The sequence below is a fragment of the Leptinotarsa decemlineata genome, unplaced genomic scaffold, assembly GCF_025532065.1.
Source record: "Leptinotarsa decemlineata unplaced genomic scaffold, Ldec_3_MD MMD2_P_RNA_scaffold_2, whole genome shotgun sequence".
Taxonomy (NCBI): domain Eukaryota; kingdom Metazoa; phylum Arthropoda; class Insecta; order Coleoptera; family Chrysomelidae; genus Leptinotarsa; species Leptinotarsa decemlineata.
The window spans coordinates 21,932,477-21,957,895 of NW_027412529.1; the positions used below are offsets into that span (position 1 = coordinate 21,932,477).

The 25,419-nt window shown below is 34.1% G+C and overlaps 2 protein-coding genes across 24 annotated transcripts in view; one reads left to right on the forward strand and one right to left on the reverse strand.

Annotated features, from left to right (window-relative positions):
* The window catches only part of LOC111511127 (calcium voltage-gated channel subunit cacophony), a 230,891-nt gene that overhangs the window by 47,544 nt on the left and 157,928 nt on the right, over positions 1–25,419 (forward strand). For 22 of the 23 annotated variants that reach the window (XM_074185558.1, XM_074185571.1, XM_074185596.1 and 19 more), the window contains 2 exons: positions 356–459; positions 15,157–15,272. In XM_074185558.1, coding sequence (XP_074041659.1) covers positions 356–459; positions 15,157–15,272 — 220 coding nt within the window. Of the gene's footprint in view, positions 1–355; positions 460–564; positions 629–15,156; positions 15,273–25,419 lie in introns of those variants that run through there. The other variant, XM_074185666.1, reaches the window with a different exon arrangement.
* LOC141487472 (uncharacterized) lies at positions 23,413–24,796 on the reverse strand. Its single transcript, XM_074186557.1, has 3 exons — positions 24,561–24,796; positions 24,031–24,475; positions 23,413–23,934 (listed from the first exon to the last, which is right to left on the reverse strand). Exons 1-3 carry the CDS (start codon positions 24,671–24,673, stop codon positions 23,413–23,415), a joined length of 1,080 nt encoding a protein of 359 aa, XP_074042658.1. The 5' UTR covers positions 24,674–24,796.

A 25,419-nucleotide genomic window follows, 5' to 3' on the forward strand; every position in this document is an offset into this window, starting at 1 on the left:
GAATTTTGGGGTTTTCCCCCACTTTTAACGTTCTCCCGTGGCTTAACGGTTGACCGTAAAAAAAACTTTTTTGATATAAATGTTATTCGCAACAAACCAAAATGAGTCGAATTTTTTCACAATTCTTTGCAAAAAAAAACATATTTCCCGTAAAAAATCCTGTTGACAAACCTCAGATTCATGTTCAGCAGCCCAAAATACTATTTAGAACCAATTTTCAAAACTCTTGCAAAACTTTCCGCAAAGAAACACAAGCTGCCTAGACTGTAACTACTTTACTGATATTGACGTTTCATGTAATATGCAGACTGGACATATTAGTTGTCTCTAAATTGAATGTAATTGATTTTTTCAGATGAATGATGCCATGGGAAGCTACTTCAACTGGATGTACTTCGTCCCACTTATAGTATTAGGATCATTTTTCATGTTGAATTTAGTTCTTGGAGTGCTAAGCGGGTGAGTTATTTTTTTTGTGAAAATCAATATTTTGCTCATCAATCTGTGAATAGTGAATTTTCCAACGAAAGATTGAGAGTGGAACGCAGAGCAGACTATTACCGCACCAAGACTAACAATATGGTCAATGAAACATTTGGCCGTTACATAAAATGGATTACGCAAGCAGGTGGAAATTAGATAACATGTTTGTGTAGGACTCTGAAAATTATTCATCTAGAAATTTCAACGTGAAATAGATCTTAATATAACGAATAAGGCAATAAATAATCTCAGAAAATAGTTTCGCGTATAAATGTGTCTGAAATAATATTCATCCTGAATGTGGAGCCGAACTATTCATAAGAATTCGAGTTTAGTAATTATAATGCTAAAATAATTCACTTTGTGCCAAAAACGCTACCAACTGCACCCAATGCGGATCGTTTGAAGGTTTGAATTTTTTGACATGATAAGTTATCTTATTGAAAGTATCCGCTGTTCCTACGGATTATTTATCTGAAATGTTTGTTTTATTTATTTTGCTCAGGTACTATCAATTTATTACAGCATTTTTGAATAGTTGGCAAAAATAAACAGAATTTGAATACTTGTCAAACATAAAAACCACGTCTTGTCATTAAAAGTATTTTCATTCAAATAACCATTAAAACCAAAGGCAATTTCAAAACCAAAACTAACCGGAGTCAGAAACATAAGTGGTCCTTCGAGCCGGATTTGATCCAGTTTTAGAGTGTCCAATGGAAAATTTTGTTGATTTTGATGCTGTGATGTTCTTTAATGGTCACTGCGAGTCTGCTTCCTAAAACTGCAGCTTGAAGTTCTAGTCTAGGGATGGATATCTGTTGTTTTATTGGCGTAACTTTGGACTTCGCCCGGTTTTGTGGTATCACCTCGGTGCAGGAAAGATCCGACCCAAACAGCTAAGTACCTGGAACTCGATCAATTTCAACGCGACTCAAATGCATGCATCAAACCTTTGTCTAAAAGAAATATTGTAAACAAGTAACAAGTGAATGACTGCTGAAAAACAATTAGTCCCCAGGCTAATCTCACATCGGATATTGAATTCTATCTAACGAACATTTATGCAAGATACCTCTCAGAAGTCAGTCTCGCAGATGTTTCTCGTTCATCCAGCAGGATCATGCTGGAATTACTCGAAAATATCACCTGCAGACCGCGATTTTGAGGTACCGCGTTTGTAGAGATTTTCTCAATACGACTATGACAGGACGATGCATGGGAAACAATAATCCTATTTAATGGAAACCACGCTCACCTAACCTGTCCCTTCTGGACTTTTCATTGTGGGTCTTCATTAATGACAAGTTATTCGGCTCAATTTTTGGAAATATTGACGAATTGAAAAAACAATAAGGAGGGCTTGCATGGGAATAACTCTAGAAATGCTGGAAAATTACCATGAAAATACCATTGCGGAAGCGATTATGTATTTAAGAAACAATGGACGGTAATTAAAACATTTAATAAGATATCGTGAACGACGTAGATAGTTAAGAGTATTTTGCCAATAATATTTTTCAGTTTGTTACTTGGTATATACAATGATGGTGCGAAAAATTCGAAATTCGATAACTCTACTTTTTGGCGAATATTTCAAAAACAACCATTAACATCCTTGAACTCAAAAGAGATCATTTCAGTTGTCCAAGATAGGGAATTTTTGTCCAGATTTGTCTAGATTCTTGTTATTGGTTTCTAGGCGGATTTTCAAATGATAGACCTCTTCAGAACATTTAATTTAGTGATGGAGCTCTTTCACATCAAACGGTGTGGTTGCAACGCAAATTGTGAGACATTGTGCTCAATAAACTCCAAATTTCTGCATAAAGAGGCATTAGTATCATGAAATAAGAATGAATTGAGGGAATTGCTCATACTGAAATCATACTCTGTAATTCCGCAGTCCATTATTTGAATGTGTCTTTTTGAGATTTCTCCCCAAGGAAAAATTTATATCGTGCTGTAAATCAAATGTCGTAGGATCAACTAATTGATTGTCATTTGTGTCGAGTTGATTGCGAGTGTCGGATACGCACTAATTCCTGTAATGACTGAAATGTGCAATCGGTACTTTGTTAATATACTGAAATGTTGAGAAATACTTCATTCGTTAATCAGGCCCTCTTACAAATAACAACCCTCCGTATAAATCGATCATTCTACATTTGGGATCGGACCATCGTTCTCATAATAAGTAGAATCGAATTATATTATGAACTTTCAAACGTTTGGTTGTCGGAAATTATGAGAATTATAGTCATGCAAAAAATATTCGTCAGAAGAGTGAAACTGATAATAAAATGTAATTGAAGGGAAATGAAATTCTAGATGAATAATTTGAAATAGTCAGCTATCTTTAGCCAGGTGTACTACGGCTAGTTTAATTAGTTTGTTACTTATAACAGTAATTCAAAAGAAAAGCTTACAATCATCCTGTCGAACACAGACCCTTTTCTCACATACCACATCTGCAACACTTCTCACGGAGTGTTTCACAAATATGTTTGGTGAAACAAACTTGGTATTTTGGAGAAGTGTTTATGTTGAATTCATTCTACTCCAAAAATTTCAGGTCTACCCCTCATTAAACAATCCAGTTGTCTCAATCATCGGTTCTTATTACGATTGAACATTCGAAAAAAATCATTTGAATATGCTTCATCAATGATAGAAAACTACAAATATCCTTTTTCTGTTCCTCAGACTGATGTCAAATTATTAATAATGATTTATCATTCAGATAAATAAATCAGGTATCAAATGACATAGAACTGAACCCATGAAACAAATCAAACCTTATAAATATGAAACTGAATTTCCAGTTATTCACATTAGATATTCTTTATTGTCATTTGTCATCTGTCAAAAACTAATTTTTCCTCAAACAGATTTCTCACCGTGCGATTTCTAGATTGAATGATTTTAAACTGGAAGTTATACCGTTGCAATATGAAATATAGATCTTCTTTCTGTACCTCCCTCTTCCACTGTACCCACACTTATAATGCATTTGTCATTTGTTAATAACATCACGTCCAAATGATGTTTTATCATCGAACATGAAGCTCATTCGTTGAAAATTTACAGGGTGTCCCATATAAAACTCCGGGGGCAAATATCTAAAAAATGAAAAAGAATATCTATATTTCGTGAAAGCAAATAATTTTGGTGTCAAAGGGTCCTCTTATTTACGTAGAGATACAGCACTAGGCGTCATCCGTTAGGGCGTCGCGACACCGACGCCAATTTTTTTGAATGGTAAGCCAGTATTTTCAATTGGTTTTTGAATTCTGCATTAAATTCTGAATTTAGCCATTAAGCACACTTGTAGTTTTCCTTGAATACTGATGAAAAAGGCAAGTTTAGTGCGTATTATAAAGAGGGCCATGAATAGGTCAAAATAAATGCAATAATGATTTGACGAAAGTGTATTCAGTTTTGTGTTGGTTTTTCGTAAAATTGAAAAATGATTCAATTTTTAAATGCAGAAAAGTTGGATATGATATGTATTTATGACGAAGCAAGAAGGAATTCAAAAGAAGCAGTGAGAATATACGCTAATCGGTATCCTGACAGAAAACTACCGTCACACAAAACATTCGCTGGCTTAGCCAAATATTTGGCACGAAATGGATGTTTTGATGAATGGAAGCGAAAAAAGCCAAAAACGGCTACTGATGAGAATCATAGTGCAGTGCTAAGTCAAATGGTGTTGGAACTATATAGTTCTACCAGACAAGTAGCAATGCATTGTAACATTTCGAAATCGTCAATACAACGTATTTTGTCAAAAAACAAATTCCATCCATACAAAAACATTTGGTTCAAGGACTACATCCAGTTGATAATCTTCATGTTTCATTTTTAATAACTTAAATATATTCCCATATTCAGGAGATGCTGATAGAAGATTAAACTTCATTGCATTATTGTCCACCCGTAATCATGATGATGATCAGTTTCTGAAAAAAATATTAAGGAGTGATGAAAGCCGTTTCCATAACAACGGTATAATAAACAAACATAATTGTCACTATTGGTCAGACGTGAACCCTCATTGGATGCAAGAAACGAGATTTCAGTCTGTGTGGAGGGTTAATGTTTGGTGCGGAATCATTGATGGTTATTTGATAGGACCTCATTCTTTCCGAAGGGATTTCCAATGGGGAGAGGTACTTGGTTTTTCTACAACATGTGTTACCGAATCTCTTGGAGAATTTACCGATACAAACTCGACTGAATATGTGGTTTCAACAAGATGGGGCACCTCCACATAACAATAGAATAGTTACCCAATATTTGGATGATACTTTCAATGAGAAATGGATTGAAAATAATGGTCCAATACCATGGCCAGCTCGAAGTCCAGATATTAATCCACTAGCTTTCTTTCTGTGAGAATATATCAGAGACTTAGTTTATATGCGACGTCCACAAAATGTAGAGGATTGGAAAAATAGTATCACAAATGTTTGTGCTTCCATAACGCGAGAGACGCTTTTAGCTGTCACGAATCGGGAATTACTAAAAAGATGCAATATGTGTATTCTACGTGAAGGGAGGCAGTTCGAACACTTACTAAAATGATTCTTGTTATCGCTAATTGATTTCGTTAACATCATGTTAGTCGAGTTATGGTCAAAGACATATTTTTTGGTAATTTGGAACATTTATTTTAATTTGTACAGAAATCGCAACTAGATATAATTGAACAGACAATGAAATCATACCTGATGGATTCATTTTATTAAATTCGTATTATTGCATTCATTTTGACTAATTCATGGCCCTCTTTATAATATGCAATAAAATTGAATTTTTTTATCAGTATTCAAGCAAAACTACAAGTGTGCTATATGGCTGAATTCAGATTTGAATGCAGAATCCAAGAATGGATCGGAAAATCTAGGTTAACATTTAAAAAAATTCTCGTCGGTGTCGCGACGCCCCAATGGATGACGCCTATTGCTGGATCTCTTCGCAAATAAGAGGACTCTTTGACATCAAAATCATCTGCCTTCACGAAATATGGATACTCTCTCTCATTTTTCAGATATTTGCCCGCAGAGTTTTATATGGGACACCCTGTAAAACATATTAGTTGTAAATTATTTTTTATATTGAGATTTCTCAAAAAACCCTTCAGATTATATTGAAAATCGTGTTCTTCACAAATCTATGGTAGTTCTCATAGCTTCATAAATTGAATAAAATAATGGTATTGAAAATATTCGATGAGCAATCTTTTATTAAAGCGTTCTTAGCTAATGTACTTTAACAAGTTTGTTTCTTTGAAGGTGGTTGACTTCCATTGTCTAATATGATATAAAATGATTTGAAATATCTGAAATAACCAATACAATTGAAAATTGAAATGGATATATAGCTGAAAATAACAATTATATTAGGAGATGATTGCCATCACCCGAAGATGATTGTTTGTTCAATTTTCCATTTTTGCTTGTATTTTATTTCATTGTAACTTCATTTCTATTTTTTTTGCTTTATATAATTGTTATTTTCAGGTATTCATTTTAATTTTCAATTTTGATAGTTCTTTCAGGGATTTTAAATAATTTCATAACATATTAGACAATGGAAGAACGTACTAATGACATTCAAGTAGAATAAACTTTGCTTGAAGAAGAGAATTGTTCGTGGTGAAAATGAATTAAACTCACTCATTTCCGAAATATCGTTATCATTGATTATAATTCATTATTGTATTTGCATTTAATGTTTAGTAATTCGTGAAGTTTGTCACGCTATATGTTACTGGGTAATTTCACCAAATTTGTCATTATCTGAGTATTCATATTTACATCAATTGGTTCGACAAGTTTTCAACAGGATTATAAGTCATTACTGTCAAGAAAGCTGTACAAAGTGATAGAATGGCACATATTTTCTCATCTTTCACGGCGCATATAACCTTATGGAAAAGATATGTGCATTATGTGCAAATATAAATTACGACTGCTGAACTTTCACTTTTTCTGGTTTATTCATTTTCTATAGATATTATGTACAGTAAAATATTAGTTACATCATTTGTGATTCACAAAATTCTCTTACGTGCTAGTATCAGGATTGTTTCAAAAATTATTAACCGTTTTAATGCCATGTGTTTTTGTAGCTCCATATCTCAATGAATATTTATTCTACTGTGTCGTGGTGTATACCGTTAAATAGAGAATTTTATACTCTATATATATTAATGTTGTTAACTTTTTTCCCATACATTAAATTTTTGCTTTTCACCAGCTTATTACTATATGATTTAGGCGATTCTCAGCTAATTTTTCTCTTCGAATTCAAATTGAACCAAAGCGCTACCGAAACAGCCCGAAAAATTAGTCAGACATTTGGAAATGACAGTATTATTACCGTCCATGAGTAAACAGAAGTAAATTCACTCCCGTCGGTGTCTTTGATGTTTCGGGTCAAGATTTTATTTTTTTCTGGCATGTGGCGGAGCAGGAGGGTGTCGACTAAGAGGTATTGTGCACCTCTGCACGAGGTTCGATCAAAAAATATGTGACCATGATCTGACTTCATCATTGCTACGGGGAGCTCCCAATAAATGTCTCATATGATTGTGAACTGTTTAGGAATTCATAAAAAAAGACAAGGTGGTGAAATAAACGTATATTTTATGTAGTAAGATTATGTAATTTAGGTCAAAAACTTATGCAAATATATTTTAAAGGTTTTTCAGAATGATGAGTTTTTAATTTTTTTTAACATTTGTTTTCAAATTTCTATTGGCAATTTCAAAGTATAATAAATTTTTACCCTTGTGAAAAGAGAAAATAAATAATCCAAAGGAAAATTATCACAATCAGTGGCACATAAATTGTTGAAATGATTATGAAATTCTGTCTCTACATAAATGATACATTGTAAACATTATTCTGGAGGCATATATAAACTTCCAAACTTTCAAATAGTAATACAACTACTGTATTACCGTATGCCTTGAAATTACTATATACCTACATTTGTTTCATTCAGTATCGTACTAGCCGCCGTAGCAAAATTTGTACATACTTCTCATGAATGTTTTCTTAAACATTTTCTCAAAAGATATTCACAAACATAGCCCAAGCTGTTGCCTTCTGGAGTGGCTAGAGTTCTATAATCATTTATCTCTACTCTCAAAGGTTTATAAGGATTTTTTTGAACTTCAACAAGAATCTTCACTCTATTTATGTCAGTGGAAGTAATTGTTTTCCTACAGATACAAATCAAAACTTGATGTGGTTCAACAATTATTTTCCTCTGTGGATTTCCAGTGCAACTGAAGGCATATACTATTCGTAAAGTTCAAATTCATAATAAAAAGCCTGCATATTAATGACTTCACTATATATGGTCTATAACAATTCATTTTATGATTTTCGTTATATGTTCATGTTCATATGTACTTCAATCTTACATAATAAATAATAGAGAAACATCCCTTTTTTCGTCAATTGGAAATAAAAAAAAATTAATGCCGACATCACCCTGCAAATTACAGCAACCCACAGCTTGACACTTGCTCAATTTGAAACTAGACACACATATTTCACAAATACAAAACCACAACTCACAACGACGCACTCTGTAATAATATTCCATGCCTCAATTTGGATCGCTTGGAAAACGCCTCAGATTCAGTCAGTTGCGCTGTAGTTCTGCCGCGCATAAAATTTGAGGTGGGGAATCTTGACCCAAATATGGCGGAGAGTGAACTTACTGGTGCTTATTTATATATTGTGGTATTATGAATGCACTGTTCGACGTTGCCGTTGATTAGCGAAATTTCGTTCCGAAGATTTTAGCCTTGAAAATGAGCCCCCAGGACGGGGATTTGAGTACCCTTGTGGAGACTGACTCATCACAAACGGTACGAGGAATGACGAAAGAACGGTAGCCATCAGCTACCATGCGGTTTTTGATGGTTTGAAACGTATTGGAAAGGTCAAAAAGCTCGGAAAGTGGATGACTCACGATTTGAACTATCGACAGAAATTCTAATGTTTCGAAGTTTGTTCTTCTTCGCTCTTGCGATCGGATCGTCACGTGTGATGGAAAGTGGATCCCCTACGACAACAGAAGATAGTGGTTGGACATCAAAAAAAAAAAGAGCACGGTTACTGTATGGTGATCAGCTGCTGGTGTAATTCATCATAACTTTCTGCAAACGGGCCAAATCATCACAGAAGAGTCCTATTGTTACAAAATCGACGAAATGTACGGAAAAATGCCGGTATTGGTCAACTCCATGATAACACCCGCCTGCACGTTTCAGAAATCACCATCTGATAATCAAATTAATTGAGTGTCAAAGTTCCTCCTCAACTTCTACACACCCCAGAATTCTCGCCATCCAACTAACATATTTTCAAGCACTTCGATAACTTTTACGCCGGTAGAACCTTTGGCAATCAGCAAAAATGGCATTCGTTGGCTACATCGAATCCTAGGCAGCCAATTTTCATGATTAGACTTGTGTTACGTTGGCAAAAGTGAACTGATTCAAATGGCGCTTATTTTGACTGAATTGAATAAGTAATCACCGATACATTACATTTTAAAGTCGACTCATAAAAACTGACAAAATTTCTGAAACAACCTCTCCCTCTCTTTCTAATTTGGATGGTCGTTGCTTCCTATCTTCAGGCGCATATGACCAATATTCCTCCTGTCGGTTGACAGGAGCTTCGTCGGGGAGCGCAGCGGTCTTGCACGGAGCAATGCTGCCACCAATTTTTTGTCGATATTTTTTTAACATAAAAACAATTTGAATCCTATGAAGTCGCCACCTGTTTGGGAGACCTTTTGGGAGACCATATTCTTCATATGTATTCAGAATTCCAAGGCATAATTGAGATGTTTATGATCTACGGCATACGTTATTACTCGAGATTATAAACGAAAAGTTATGTTTGTTTGTAATAAATTTAGGTTTGTCAGATCATTACGCACAGTTCATTGAGATACCAATTCAGATCGGTAAATATCATGCTCGCAAGAACAAGATTGATAATTTCAAATACCAGAGAGATTTTTCAGAAGACAATATCTCCAACTTTAAAAATGAAGATTGGCACGATCTTTTAACTGAAACATGTCCCAATGCAGCATACGATAATTTTACAGAACTATCTTGTACTAAGTTGAATTATCTTTTCCTATGAGACGCATTAAATCGGGGTCAATTTTTAACAAAATCGTAGTACCGGATGAAATTATCAAACTAAAAGAGTTCGTTACATTATATTCTCAATTATCTATCGTTGACATATAGAGATATCAGCCAGCAGTTAACAAAAAGATACAGGCAACAGTTGCAAGAAAATAGAAAAAAAATCAATCAAACAGAATTATCCACTAGAGAAATGGTCGAGAACTTCAATATTTATTTCACACCCACTCCAGGAAAAGTCAGAATTGATCTTAAATTTACGCAAAAATTTATACCTATTTGTTCAACTTCACTATTTTTTCCCCAATTTCTGAATTTGAGGTATTAGATTTGATTCATAACCTGAAAAACACGTATTCATATGGGCATGATGGGATATCTAATAATCTTTTTAATAAATGTTGTCAGGAACTGTGTTTTCCCCTGGCTTTTCTAATAAATTTGTCAGTAGAAAATGGGGATTTTTCCAAAAAAACTCAAGTCTGGGCTCATAAACCCAGTTTATAAAAAAGGTGACCCCCACTTCACTGAAAACTACAGAGGAATAAGTCTTCTATCAAGTTTCAGCAAGCTTTATGAGTTGAATAGTAAAAAATCAACTGCTTTCATTCTTAACTATGAATAAGTTGCTATCTTCAAGTCAGCATGGTTTCACAAATGGCAGAAGTACTGAAACTGCTTTATATAATTTTCAAGAAAATGTAATAACAGCCTTGGGTGGAAAAGTCCAGATTTGTGGACTATTTATTGACTTTTCTCAGGCCTTTGATTGTGTTAATCATGACCTCTTATTAATTAAGCTCGAGCGATATGGTATAAGGGGTGTAGCATTGAATTTAATGAAATCATACTTAACTGATCGATCCCAGAGTGTAATCATCAACATAACTCAGAGCCAATCTCTCATTGTTGAACAGGGAGTTCCCCAAGGCTCAATTCTTGGACATTTGTTATTTTTCATCTATGCTAATGATCTCATTAATTTCCTCCTTGACATCTCTAAAGTCGAAGTAATATCATATGCTGATGATACAAATCTACTCGTAACTGGCAAAGATACTACTGAACTTGTGATAACATCAGAAATGGTATACAATAAAGTAATGGAGTGGTCCGAAATGAATCATCTAATGGTAAATGTATTTAAAACTCTTTGATGAAATTTACTTTGAGGGGAACTATGGAACAGTTTTAAATTTTTAAAGACAATGACATGAATGTATATGCTAGTGAAACGACTAAATAGCATGGACTAACAATCGACTATAAATTGTGCTGGGAACCACACGTTGATATACTTTGTGAAAAGTTAAGAAAAAATTGTTATGCGTTAAAGTTCTTATCAAATCATTGTCACGAAAACATACTACTAATCGTTTATTATGCAAACATCAACTGTCATCTGCGATATGGTATTCTTGACTGGAGTACATGTACCTCTTGGTCACGTGTTTTCGCTCTGCAAAAATTTGCTGTGAGAATTGTTGCAGGACTAAATTGAAGGCAGTCATGTAGAGAGTCTTTTAAGCGACTAAAGATATTAACTTTGACAGGCTTGTATCTGTATGAACTGTGTATATATGTATACAAACATAAAGATAAATTCTTCAATAGAACAGATCATCAATATGACAATAGATTCAGAAATCTTCTTGTGTCTGTTGTGCACAGAACTAACCTATACCAAAAAAGTCACTTATATTTGGGATGCAAACTTCAAATATTAATATTTTCAAATCCAGACTTGAAGCATTTCTTATTGAGAAGAACTGTTACAGTATTAGTGAATTTATGACATAATAGTATAATAGTATATTTTATGAAGATGTTTTCTTGTTGACAATTCAAATATTATATTTGTGCTGTTGTTTTCCAACTGACAGTTGTCATTTGTACTATGACACTTTTAACTTTATTTTAATATGTTCTTGTTTTTTTTTTTAATTAAGTCGATAGGTTCTATGAATTTTTTATGTTTCTATATAATTATATATTTTTACTTCTTTTATATAAATAACTTATGACTGTATTCATATCATTTAAATTCATTTCTATATTAATAATGACTTTTTTGTCAGTTACTGCTGGAATGTATTCATACATTTATGCTTTTTAACTGAGAAATAAAGATTTATTATTATTATTATGCCCGCTGTTCATACGGTGATTTTTTATTATTCACTACGAAAAAGGAAAGAGATCATTTCTTGTTTATTTTCTGTTGAAATGCATGACGTATGTGTGGACAATTGTCTAATTGAAGATAATATCTTGAAAATTCTAATAACCAATACTGATAGCCAATGAATATCGAAAACAATCTCGACCACTATACGGTAGATTACTATACGTAGAAATATGAAGATTGAAACGAAAATTTTGTCCAAGCCGTCAGTGTGATCAATACAATAATGATTTTTTTTAAATTACCTGATTCTGCATTTTGATTCATCCGTTTTTTCCACTTTTTTCGGACGATATTCGTCTCGACAGGAGTTGAAAACTATGACAAATATCGTCTTGCTCTAATGGTCAAAAACTACATCAGGAATTATTAGCTTGCATGAGCCTGGGTGTGGTGAATGAATAGTATCAATAAACTCGGCAGTTATCTTTCTCACAACGGCCTCAATATCTCCCGGAGTGTAGGCAACACCGGTGTTTAGTCAATACTGGGAAAGTGCCGTGGGTGTTAATAAAGCACTCTTAGGCACGCGTTATATCGAATATAGGCTGGGACTGCATATGCCGGGCATTAGTGCATGAAGGTTTCATATCTCATCGTTATGGGCCTTACCACCTGACACCTCTGAGTGGATAGATTGTGTAGGCCTCTTTCCTGACTACCAGAAACCGTGTTTTGAATCTACCAGGTGGTTAGCCATGTGGCCCATGATTCTGAGCCTTATGTCTCAGGAGAATAGAATCTCTATCAGTCTTTAGGGGTGGTGAAAGAATATACTCATGCTGTTGGTATGGAATTCGGGATAAATAAATATGCAATGGTCCATGCGAAAATTACGGATATTGTACACCTCGCAGACGTCAGCATCCTGTAACATTCAGATGCCAGAGGAATGTATACTTACTCGGAAGTAAAACAACACTCTCACAAGAGATAACCTCAATGAAGAATTAGCTCTGCGGCAAATATTTTCATTTCAAACTCCGAAAAAAGTGGCGATGGGAACTGCCTAGAAAGAAGTTGTTGCTACAATCATACTTGTCGTTCTAATCTTACTATATTTCTTTGGAGTAGTAAAGTCGGTAGAAGCTGTAACAATTTGACATGAAGAACCGAAAAATGATGCATCTCTGTCAGGGATTCATATCTTTTTTTCTGCAGTGTCCTTGACACTGAATGAGGTCACCCAGTTGAAAATGGTTCAGAAAGAAAAACATAGCAAAAAGCTACATATATCACTTCACTCTTGCGTGTCACAAGGATGAGCCCATGCATTAATCTTTTTTAATACTATAGAAGAGGTAGGTTAATTCGACCCTTGCACCCAGATTCACTTTCAAAATTTTGGGACCACTTTTTTGAGTGTTTTTTGTCTATAGAGGGCATTTGACATTCAGACCTCGTAATCATTCATGCAATGGATATCTTGGCAAAATGAAAAGAGGGAACTTTTTAGGAAAAAATGCCCTGGTAACTCCTGCTAAAGAATATATAACACCCAAGGGTGGTTTATTATCATTTAGCGCATCGCACCGGGACGAACTAATATTTCTTTCTAATATAATTGTCAATCAGTCAATTGTTGACATGCACTGGAAATGAGGATTAGTATCTGCTCAATCCACATGAACACTGAGAGCATTTTCAAGCGAGTTCAAACTTCAAGAATCCAGGAATTCCAGTTGCATTAGTTCCACTTTGTCAACGCCAACTGTCTACTATGAAATGAAAGAATTCTATCTCAAAATTTTCCGTAGATTCCTTGGTTAAAATTTTATTGTTCAGTATTACTCAACTTCCCACCCCTCAGCTCTTCATTTGTCCAGCTAAGAGTAGTGTCTTAGTGCGACAAGCCTGCATGATCTCAATATCAGATATTAGGTAGGGCATCATTCTCCAACAAGGAATCCAATTAACAAAACAATCGCCTTGACAGGGTCTGGATAGAGTTTGTGGAGTTTGAAGAGAAAATCACGGTATTTTATCCGTTTTTTCTACTCTTTTCGGACAATATTCGTCTCGTCAGGAGCTGAAAACTTTAGGACGAATATCATCTTGATCTGATACTCGAGAATTACATCAGGCATATTAGCTTGTATGAGCTTGAAAATGGCAAATGAATAGTTTTGAGAAATTCGACAGGTCTCTTTCCACACAAGGAATCAAATATCCCCCGGAGCGTAGGACAAAACTGGTATCTCGTCAATACCGTAAAAGTACCGTAAGTTGTAATAAAGCACTCTTGGGGCTGCGTTATGTTGTTGGATATTGGCTGAGACCACAAATGCTCGATATGCTGACAGGAAGTGCATTAGGGTCTCAGATGCCTTGCGGAGCCCCTGCACCTTGGGTCAGGAACCTCAATACCCATCATTCGACTGCAGTACATTAAGGTATTGAAGAAATGTTTGTGCTGATACTTGCTGCGAAGAGGGTTCTTCAGTGCTGTTGCCTCTAGTGAATGGCGTATTATTATTATCATTATTATTATATTATGTAAACCCTCAATACTACATTATATTTTGATGAGCCAATTCAAATTTTTTTCATTCATCTCTTAGACATGGATTTTTTCATGAAAAAACAACATGAAATTCATGAAGGATTTGTATACATCGCATTCCATTGAATTATGTACAGTCTCTGTTTACAAAAACAGTAGTTGGAGGAATTTTTGGAAAAAATCCGGAAATAGAAACAGTTTCCAGAAAATGGCATGATATGGCAAAACTGGAGCAACTCTGACCTTGATTCTAAACCTAATGCAATTACCTGAAATAATTTGGAGGAACCAAAAATTCTGAAAAATCAATACAATTTTCAGCTGTATGCATGACAGTTTTCAATGATCTGAGTATTTGGAAATGGAAAATGAGTTCAAGAAAGTTGAAACCAAGTTCCTTTCAGATACTCTTCTCTTAGGGCACTACTTGCAGGAAAATAATGAAATTTATGGGTACCAGATGAAGCAAAATATTTTCCTTCTACCTTTTACTTTTATTTTTCACTTACAGTAGTAGGTCACTTTTATGAATACAAATGCATTAAAGTAAATGCTCCACTATTGAGAATACAGCTCGTCATGTTTTGTGAAGGTTAACCTACAGAATATTGCTTGAAACATTTTTATTTTTCTTCTTGTAGCCTATGTCTCTGATTGAGTCGCTGCTAGATAGAAATTTTTAGTTATTCTTCATGCACCACAGGATCAATTGTCTGTTTCATTTGTAATGTATTTACTTATAGGCCTAGAGTATGTATTTTCGCACTAATAGTTTGCTTTTTTATTTAGAGAATTTGCCAAAGAGAGAGAGAAAGTAGAGAACCGTCAAGAATTTTTAAAATTACGGAGAGCGGCACAATTAGAAAGAGAACTGAATGGTTACGTTCAATGGATATGTAAAGCAGGTATGTTAAGAAGATAATTCTAGTAAGAATGCCTTAATTTTTATTCAATTCATTAAAATTACGATGCAGCGTAATCGATTTCAGTCAAAAAGTTTTATTCTTTTCTAATTACTGTCTTGATGAATTTTGGTCGATTTGGGTTCGCTTCAGCCTATCTAGATATCAAGTACTTGAATTGATCACTGGCTACATGCTGCACTAATGGTTCGTTGCTTAAAACCTGGTTTTCTAAAAGAGTATATTATCGACGAGTACGCATTGTGAATTTTTGTTAATTTCAATGGTTAGTTACTTAGTTGAAATTAGTTTAGTTCAAACACCTATATTTGTGATTATGCCAAGTGGAATTTGCACAAGACTCAAATCGACCAAGATTTTGTTCCACATATCAAAGCAAGGTTGCAAGGTTGCCTTACGGTGCTATGTGACCCAGTAGTCTATTTTTCAGAAAACATTACAATCCAATTCGGTATATATTGCATTTAGATACAAGAACACAATCTGAATTATAAAGGGATCTTTGAGAAAGAAAGTTTTTGGCTTTCTGCTACTCCATCTTGATAAAAAAAACAAGGATGAGGGAATCTTCCAAGGAAAAGAAGGAAATAATCAATTTTAAAATAAGTAACTCTATACATGGATGTATAGATCATACAAAGAAGTAACTTTCAGACACAAACTGAGAGAAAGTCCTCCTGAAACAGCTACTTTCATATAAACATTGAATTACACGAAAGAAAAAAATTCTTTCGAAAAAAATACTTCTATATGAACACTGAATTATACAGAAGATACTTTTCTCTACTCAGTTTGTATTTCAAACATTCGTTGTGGAATAAAAATCAGATATCATTCACATGAGTTCTATTTTAAATGAATGGTAATAAATTGCACTTACATGGAACACTGTCACCCTCGCTGGTATACACCGATGTTTCGCCTTAAGACACTTGTCCCAAGGCTCTTCAGTACCAAATTGGATAACATTATAGAAAATACACACACCATAAAAGAAAGCCAAAAACTTTCTTTCCCAAAAATTATTACTCCTAAAAATATAACCCCTTGAATTCAAAGGGATCTTCGAAAATTCCGACGAAGTAAGGATGTTTTTCTGAAAATTCACAGTGGTATAATATTTCAACGGACCATATTACCACAATGATAATTTATTTGTCTTCTTCTCTTTTTTTGAGTTCTGGCAGTACATCAATGAATTTTGAAGTTCTCTGATAATATTTCACTTATTATGGAATGAAATTCAATAGATAAATTCTGAAAAAATTCTGCCACGTGAAAAAAAAATCTCTAAATTCTAAATTAGTTATTCGAAGTGCTACCCTTCACGACTAGTTAATATTTCAAATTTCAACTGTTTTTCCTTATATACCGTGTGGAGAAAGAAGGATCTTCTTCAACCAATTAGCAATGATGAAAATCCTAAATACTTCCCATATTATTAATGTATTGTATAAATATCAAATCGTTTGAAAATGTATATCTATCTACTCAAACTGCAGCAGTTTGAGTAGAATCTTGATGATGACAGTACGACCAGCTGTCGAAAGCGCTCGCTTATAATTAAATAGGAGTTATGAAGCTTCAGATCCTTTTTGTAACTTATATTAATATTAAAATACTGAAAATGAAGGAAAATTAGTTGCATCACTCAAATATATATATGTATATATATATATATATATATATATATATATATATATATATATATATATATATATATATATATATAATAAGTGAAACAATATTTGGGTATGCAGCAGGCCAAAAATTTAGTGTACAAGCTTTCGATAATCTTTATTATCATCATCAGGGATGCTACAATGAGGATAAAAAACAGTCATATTTATAAAATAATAATTCAAGCCAACTTACAGTGTATGTGAGGTTATGTGGCAGGTTGAAAGAAGTATGGACGTAACATATATGAAAAATTACTAAGATGTCACTTAGGGCGTTACAGACAAACAATATATAGTAGATTTAATGATATATCATTATATTATCAAATTTAAAAAACCACCTGTTCCTTGAAGAGGAAACCACGTGCATGATTCAAAAAAATGGGATATGACATGTAATCCAAATTAGCATGCGCTGTATACCCCAATTACGGGGCTCAAAACGAATTGACATTCGACATCAAACAAATTGTTTGATCTGTGGCATAAAACCTTAACATTGTTGCAAATTGATTTTCGGGCAATGTCTGGCTGTAGACATCGCATGTTTAGATTCCATTACATTTTAAAACCAAGTAATTTTGTATTTAAACAATATATGGAACAATTTTTGAGTAAAACTTATCCTAATGGATTTTATATTAAACAGTAATAATGAGAAAGGATGATGATGTATTGTATATGGAAGATTCAATCTGTGAGAAGAATACCATTAGATGAGGTTTAGATGATTTCTTGTTTTGTGATTATCCATACAAATTAAATAAGAGTAAATTTCACTTAGGTGATTTAAATCAGTTTTTTTATTCATGGAGTTTTGTGAGTGTGCTATATGTACCATTTCTAGGAAAAGCCTCTTGGTAGTGTTTTTTTCGGTTGATAAAATTTTAATTGAATTATAATCCATACAGTGTCCTTGTTTAGAGACATGTTCACTCAAAGCACATCTTTCCGGGTGTAACCTACTGTCACTTTTGTGTGCTGTGATCCGATCTTTTAATAATCTAGATGTCTGTCCTATATATTCTTTGTCACAGTTTCTACATGGTATACAGTAAACTACATCCGAACAGTTGTTATAGGGAGTTTTGCCTTTTAATTTTGAAAAAATCCTATCGATTGTTAAAACATTTTTGTTTGCAATTTTGATATTATTATTGGCAGACTTCAGGATTCTGGATAATCCAGGGTTACATCCGGAAAGATGTGCTTTGAGTGAACATGTCTCTAAACAAGGATACTGTATGGATTATAATTCAATTAAAATTTTATCAACCGAAAAAAACACTACCAAGAGGCTTTTCCTAGAAATGGTACATATAGCACACTCACAAAACTCCATGAATAAAAAAACTGATTTAAATCACCTAAGTGAAATTTACTCTTATTTAATTTGTATGGATAATCACAAAACAAGAAATCATCAAATCTCATTAAATGGTATTCTTCTCACAGATTGAATCTTCCATATACAATACATCATCATCCTTTCTCATTATTACTGTTTAATATAAAATCCATTAGGATAAGTTTTACTCAAAAATTGTTCCAGATATTGTTCAAATACAAAATTACTTGGTTTTAAAATGTAATGGAATCTAAACATGCGATGTCTACAGCCAGACATTGCCCGAAAATCAATTTGCAACAATGTTAAGGTTTTATGCCACAGATCAAACAATTTGTTTGATGTCGAATGTCAATTCGTTTTGAGCCCCGTAATTGGCGTATACAGCGCATGCTAATTTGGATTACATGTCATATCCCATTTTTTTGAATCATGCACGTGGTTTCCTCTTCAAGGAACAGGTGGTTTTTTAAATTTGATAATATAATGATATATCATTAAATCTACTATATATTGTTTGTCTGTAACGCCCTAAGTGACATCTTAGTAATTTTTCATATATGTTACGTCCATACTTCTTTCAAACTGCCACATAACCTCACATACACTGTGAGTTGGCTTGAATTATTATTTTATAAATATGACTGTTTTTTATCCATATTGTAGCATCCCTGTAGATGATATATATATATATATATATATATATATATATATATATATATATATATATATATATATATATATATATATATAATCGAGAAAGGTTAATGCAGTCAAGCTGCTGGAAAATAATTCCATGAAAATCAAAAGATGAATAGATTAGTACTTTTTGATCATTCCCATATTGATTTCAATTCAAGAGCCACCGGTATACAGCTGTTTCAGACTATTGGGCATCGTCAGTACCGGGCAGGCGGTCCTCGATTGAAGTCAAAATGAGAAAAAACCAAGAAAGTACTAGATAAAAATAGCTGCATAAACGCAAGCGAAACATAAGTGGAACCACCTATTGGTGTGACACCCAAGTCAACACAACAATATATATATATATATATATATATATATATATATATATATATATATATCTACAAATGACACAATCAGTGGACACAACACTCCAAAAGGGGGGAAACCGCGGACACGTGTTTCTGGCAATTGGTCTCATCAGCGCGGTGCAGCCAAGTGTAAAGATGGTCAACAATTGTTTGCCGAAAGCAAGAAAACAACACATACGTACGGAGTCAACAGTAGGAGCCAACAGCACATTTGTGTTTCCAGTTAGATGACCTAGATTTCCCAGGCTACATCGAACATGACCACGTAGGCAGCTATAGCTACCTGCGTGACATCCGGGTCCAGGATATAAATACAGAGAGATATTTTATCGAGTGTGTATGATGTGTATGTCATCTAACATGTTCAATGTGTCTGATACGGGAATATTAGTGAATAAAGACACTACGTCGAAACTCACAAGGATGTCAGTCCGTTGGATGTTGAGGATTTTGAGGATTTCAATGAAGTGAAATTCGAAAAATTTCTGAAAGCACCCTCAACCTCATCAGTCACTGTATGTCCTGCACATACTTCCTCTTTCAAGATACTTTCTACAAACAAGTAAAGGGCGCCCCCATGGATTCTCTTTCACCAGTCCTTGCAAACCTTTTCATGAAAGATTTCGAAACCAAGGCTATTGACAGGTTAGACCACAAACCTTCTTGCTGGTTCAGATACGTAGATGACGTTTTTGTCATATGGCCCCACGGCTCCGAAACTCTCCATAATTTCCTTTATTAGCTCAACGACAACCCAAATATAAAATTCACAACGGAAATTAAAATCAATAACTCCCCTCCATTCCTAGATGTCCTCATCACAAAATCCAATAACTCCTTCACCCACACGGTGTACAGGAAACCAACACACACAAACAGATACCTCAAAGCAAACTACCACCATCATCCAACACAAACCAACTCCGTCTTGAATTCTCTCATCCATAGATCTATCAACCTCGCGGATCACCACAACAAATCACAAGAGCTAGCTCAACTCAAATCAGCTCTCCTTCAAAATGGATTCACAGACCATCAAATTGACAGATCCATCCATCGTCAACAAACTTCTTCGTCGAGTCCCAAATGATCAAAACTATGATTATAGTTTGATAACCACCTTATCTGAGAGTATCATGAATTGATAAATTGGTAGATGTAGCCGTTACTACGTAGTAGGAAATCATTATGAAAAATTAGACTTCCAATGTATTTATAACACTTTTAAAATTTCTACGGTGCTTGATGGTACTTTATTTTCAGTTTGAAGTAGTATGTGGCCAATCTAGCTGTACTTGATTCTTTCAATGAATTTATGGATGTAGCCGTTACTACGTGGTAGGAGATCATCATGAAAAATTAGAAATAAAACTTCCTATTTTTTATAACACTTGTATAGAATTTCTGAAATGCTTGATGCTATTTTATTTTCAGTTTGAAGTAGTATGTGGCTTGTCTAGCTGTACTTGCTTCTTTCGATTAATTTATAGATGTAGTCGTTACCACGTGATAGAAGATCATCCTGAAAAATGAGAAGTTAAACTTCCTATGTCTTTATAACAATTCATACGAGTGGTATTGAATCATTTCTCATTTTTCGTAACATTACTCTATTTCTTACAAAAGAAGTGAACACATGTGAACATCACATGTGTTTTGCAGAATAACTACCGAAAAAATGGAGAAATCTTCCAAAGAAATTAATAAAGTAGTTAATTTCAGAATAAACTTTTTACTTAGATGTGAAGATCTTGCAGACAATTAACTTCCAGACACAAACTAGAAGAAAACTCTTCTTGAAACATTTTTGTGTATGAAGATGGAGAAGTAGGAAGCCACAACCTTTCTTTTCCAAAAATTATTCTCTCCCAAAAATATACCACTATTGAAACATTTGAAAAAACATGACAAAAATTATACCTAATACCTATTCTCATACATAATAGTAAGTCAGAGTTATCCAGGGACAACTCGACCGATGTCCATGACATATGTCCATATATATATATATATATATATATATATATATATATATATATATATATATATATATATATATATTCTGAAATTCCGAGTATATCCGGAGATATCCGGAAAAAAAAAGAAATTTCGGAAAATGGTTTTCATTTTTTTCTGGCTTTATTTTTCGAAGGATTCGATAATAAATTGCACTTCCATATCGCCACTTTTTCCCTGCTACATAATGATGTTTTCAGATTTGCTATCCGACGTTTCGTCTTCCGGCCAGCATCATCAACTTTATTTTTTCTTATGGGCGTTACATTGGAATCTTTCTGTTTTTAATAGAACCAGACTTTACCTTTTCAATGATGTATCATAAGTCGTCATTCTTTTTCGAAAAATTGGAGATATTGAAAAAAATTATTTCTTATCATAATAGGCTTTGACTTTGATGTTTCCAAATTTGACTTACAATTTGTTATTGTACGAGTCATTTATTTTTTGGCGAAAAATAGCTTTCACGAATGAAGAAAAGAGAGATATGATACACATTCATTACAAATACGATAGAAACAGTGTTAGGACATCGGAAATGTATTCAAACTTGTATCCCGAACGACAACAACCACATCGAACTATGTTAAGTTATTGGATCAAAATTTCACCGAGTTTGGTTTGTTCGAAAAGCCAGTGTTTTTTTCCGGATACGCGTATCTCCGTATATACTCGGAATTTCAGAACTTTCTCAACGGCATATTGTTGGTCAGATAAATGTGCAATTTTGCCCCAATTAAACCATCTTCGTATTTCCCATAGTTTTGGAGATCCCAATGGTGAGGATCGAATTTAAAACACCCTGTATATATAGAGAAGATTTCAAGATTAGATTATTTAATCTATGAGTCATTGTATGTGTGTACTTCATCTTTACTTTTATATCTATCTCGGAACAAGTGTGAAGACACTTTTCAAGTACCGTCGTTTTTTTTCTATAAATGTAATTGAAAAAACCAGAATGAAACAAAATGTAATCTTATATATGAAACAAAGTCTCAAAATCATCTTAATTACATCATTATACCATTTGTCATGATTTGTTATATTCATCTCCATCCAAAATACGTTGTAGAATGATATTTGAAAATGTAAGAAAAGAATCTAATATATGAACACCAACATCATGTAATTAACACCATTAATGACTCAAGAACGATGATTTATTTGATTTGTCTCCGCCAGAAAAAACAGAATAAATACTGTGATATCTTGATTGTTTCAAATAAGGGCACCAATGACATCTCGCTAAATCACTTCTTTGATGAACTTTATTTATCTATGACGGCTATCAACAATGATTTTATACAATAGCTGCACACCATCGTGATGGCTAATTGACAACTGAATTCGCTGCGGTGTTGTCGCTTCGACTGAATACATGACATGCCCCTTTTCATAAAAATAAAAAAATGAAAGCAAAATTCTAATTATCCCATAAATGAATGTCTATAAAATTCATAAATAAAATTAGATCATAAATGGATGAATACCCACATACACATATAAATATATATACAGGGTGTTTGGTAGCTGGGTGCAAACCTTCAAGGGGGTGATACACTAGCCCATGTAGAACATATTCATACAAACATTTTTATTTTCGAGCGCGTTTTTGATTTTTAAGGGAACTTTTACGATTTTTAGTACAAAAACCCAAAATTGGTCAATTAAATGCTAATAACTTCGAATCTTAACAGAAATGTCCGGTTTTTTAAATTTATTTTAGTAGTCTTATGTGTCCCCAATCGTACTAAAGTAGTTTGAAGCACCATTGTGTCCAAAAAAGTTATGTACAGAGCATTTAAACTTTACAAAAAAAAAAGAAAATAAAAAATCTGACCTTTGATGCCAATTAAAAAAATAAATAAAATACATACAGGTGTTCAGACACCTTTTAAAACATGCTTAATTATTGCTCTTTCGTTTGAGGTATCATTTACCTAGCTAAGTCTTAAACGTTTTTAATTAGGGTACTTGAACCAGTTAAAGGTCGTAAAAATGTTTTGTACTGTAAAAATTTATTGTTGGTGTTCAAAATGTCCTTCATCATTGCGTATACACTTTTTACAACGATTTCGTACTTCAGTTGTGGTTACTTTCATTTGCATTTCCTGTTTCATAATTTCAAACGCTGCCTCTATTCGCTGAAGTAATTCTTCTCTCGTGGTGATTTCTGTTGTGTATACGAGTTCTTTCACCCGAATCCACACAGAAAAATCCAACGGAGTCAGGTCGGGCGATCTGGCAGGCCAGGGGATGGGTCCGTCTCTCCCGATCCAGTTGCCAGGAAAACAGCGGTTCAGGTGTTCGCGGACGCTTACAGCCAAATGTGCTGGGCATCCATCTTGCTGAAATGTGATCGGCCTGTCCGTGTCCAATATTGGCACTTCGGCATCATAGAGTAACATTGGCAAGTCGTTTATCATGAATTCGAGGTAATTTTGTCCATTCAAATTGTCAGGCAAAATGTGTGAGCCAACCAATGTGCGTCCGATGACCCCAGCCCACACATTTATTAAAAATTGTCTTTGGAAAGAAATCTGAAACAAAAATGCAATAAAATTAGTTAATTTAGGTAATTAAACACTTGTTGAACATGGGTAATAAAATAATAATAATAAAAATCATTTATTTACCTGTTTTTTCCAATTTGGATTGCTGTCCTTATCAGCCCATTCATGAAGGTTGTGGAAATTAGTAATTCCTTCCCTGGAGAACTTCGATTCGTCAGTCCAGAGGATGGACTTTAAGAACCACGCGTCGTCAATATCTGCGTTTAGCAAAAAACGGCAGAACCGTATCCGTCTCGCCGGATCCGTTTCCTCCAAGCCTTGCACACCCGTGCCGTGAAACGGATATTTCTTTTCGTTGTGCATCGTACTCCACACTTTCCATATCGAAAGGTTTAAATCTCTCGCTACAACTCTGATGCTGGTGGTAGGATCCGCTTCGAAGGCTGCGAGAATTTGCTCCTCAACATTGACATTATGTCTTCCTGGATTTACTGCATGTTCAGCATGATGAATACCAGATTCAGACAGCCTACGATATGTGTTGGAAAACACACGGACGTTAGGCACCCTGCAATAAAATAAATCATTTTTAACGTCTTTTGAAGGTGAAAATGGCAAAATTCAACTACCGCTACAATTAGAAATTAATTTACCTGCGGTTCGGGTAACGTTCTTGGTACAAACGTCGTGCCAGAGATGCGTTACCATCAGCTCTGCCATACATAAAAATGATATCGGCTTGTTCATGACTCGTAAACTCAGCCATGGCAGCACACACAACAAAAAGTTCGATAGTTCAAAATAAACAACACCTGCAGGAGCGAAAGGCTACAACTGAACACGGTGAATTACAAAAATGGGGAACACAAAACCAACGTCTACTCGCAACTCGAAAGGGCTAGAGAACTTGTTTGGCCAACCAAACCGACCCGGCGAGGGGTCCAAGATGATTACTCAACTCAGGTACCTAAAAATTGATAAACTCAAAAGCAAGTTTATGGCCCTAGTATAAGGTCTAAATCATAACAACAGAATGCATTTCAATTAATGACTAGCTTCAGGTAAAATTCTTTGTTGTAAAATGCCACCGGCACCGGCCTTTGTTCAGTTTTCTCTTCTTTCAAGTTGGGCTAAGTTTCTCATTATTCCATGTAAGTCTAAAAATAATATCGCATATTGCTTTAGGTTTTTGAGCTGAAATTCATTTAAATTACTTTTTTTAAAATTTTTCAAATATCCATATTTACGACTTTTAACTGGTTCAGGTACCCTAATTGAAAAAGTTCAAGACTTAGCTAGGTAAATGATACCTCAAACGAAAGAGCAATAACTAAGCATGTTTTTAAAGGTGTCTGAACACCTGTATGTATTTTATTTATTTTTTTAATTGGCATCAAAGGTCAGATTTTTTATTTTCTTTCTTTTTTTGTAAAGTTTAAATGCTCTGTACATAACTTTTTTGGAGACAATGGTGCTTCAAACTACTTTAGTACGATTGGAGACACATATGAC

What these genes read in the sequence shown, in the direction of transcription:
- LOC141487472 (XM_074186557.1), bottom strand. Translation starts at nt 24,673, where the DNA reads ATGGCTGAGTTTACGAGTCATGAACAAGCCGATATCATTTTTATGTAT. An exon ending in GAACGTTACCCGAACCGCAG is followed by an intron (nt 24,476 to 24,560) that starts GTAAATTAATTT and finishes ATTTTATTGCAG; the next exon opens with GGTGCCTAACGTCCGTGTGT. An exon ending in ATCCAAATTGGAAAAAACAG is followed by an intron (nt 23,935 to 24,030) that starts GTAAATAAATGA and finishes TTTTTGTTTCAG; the next exon opens with ATTTCTTTCCAAAGACAATT.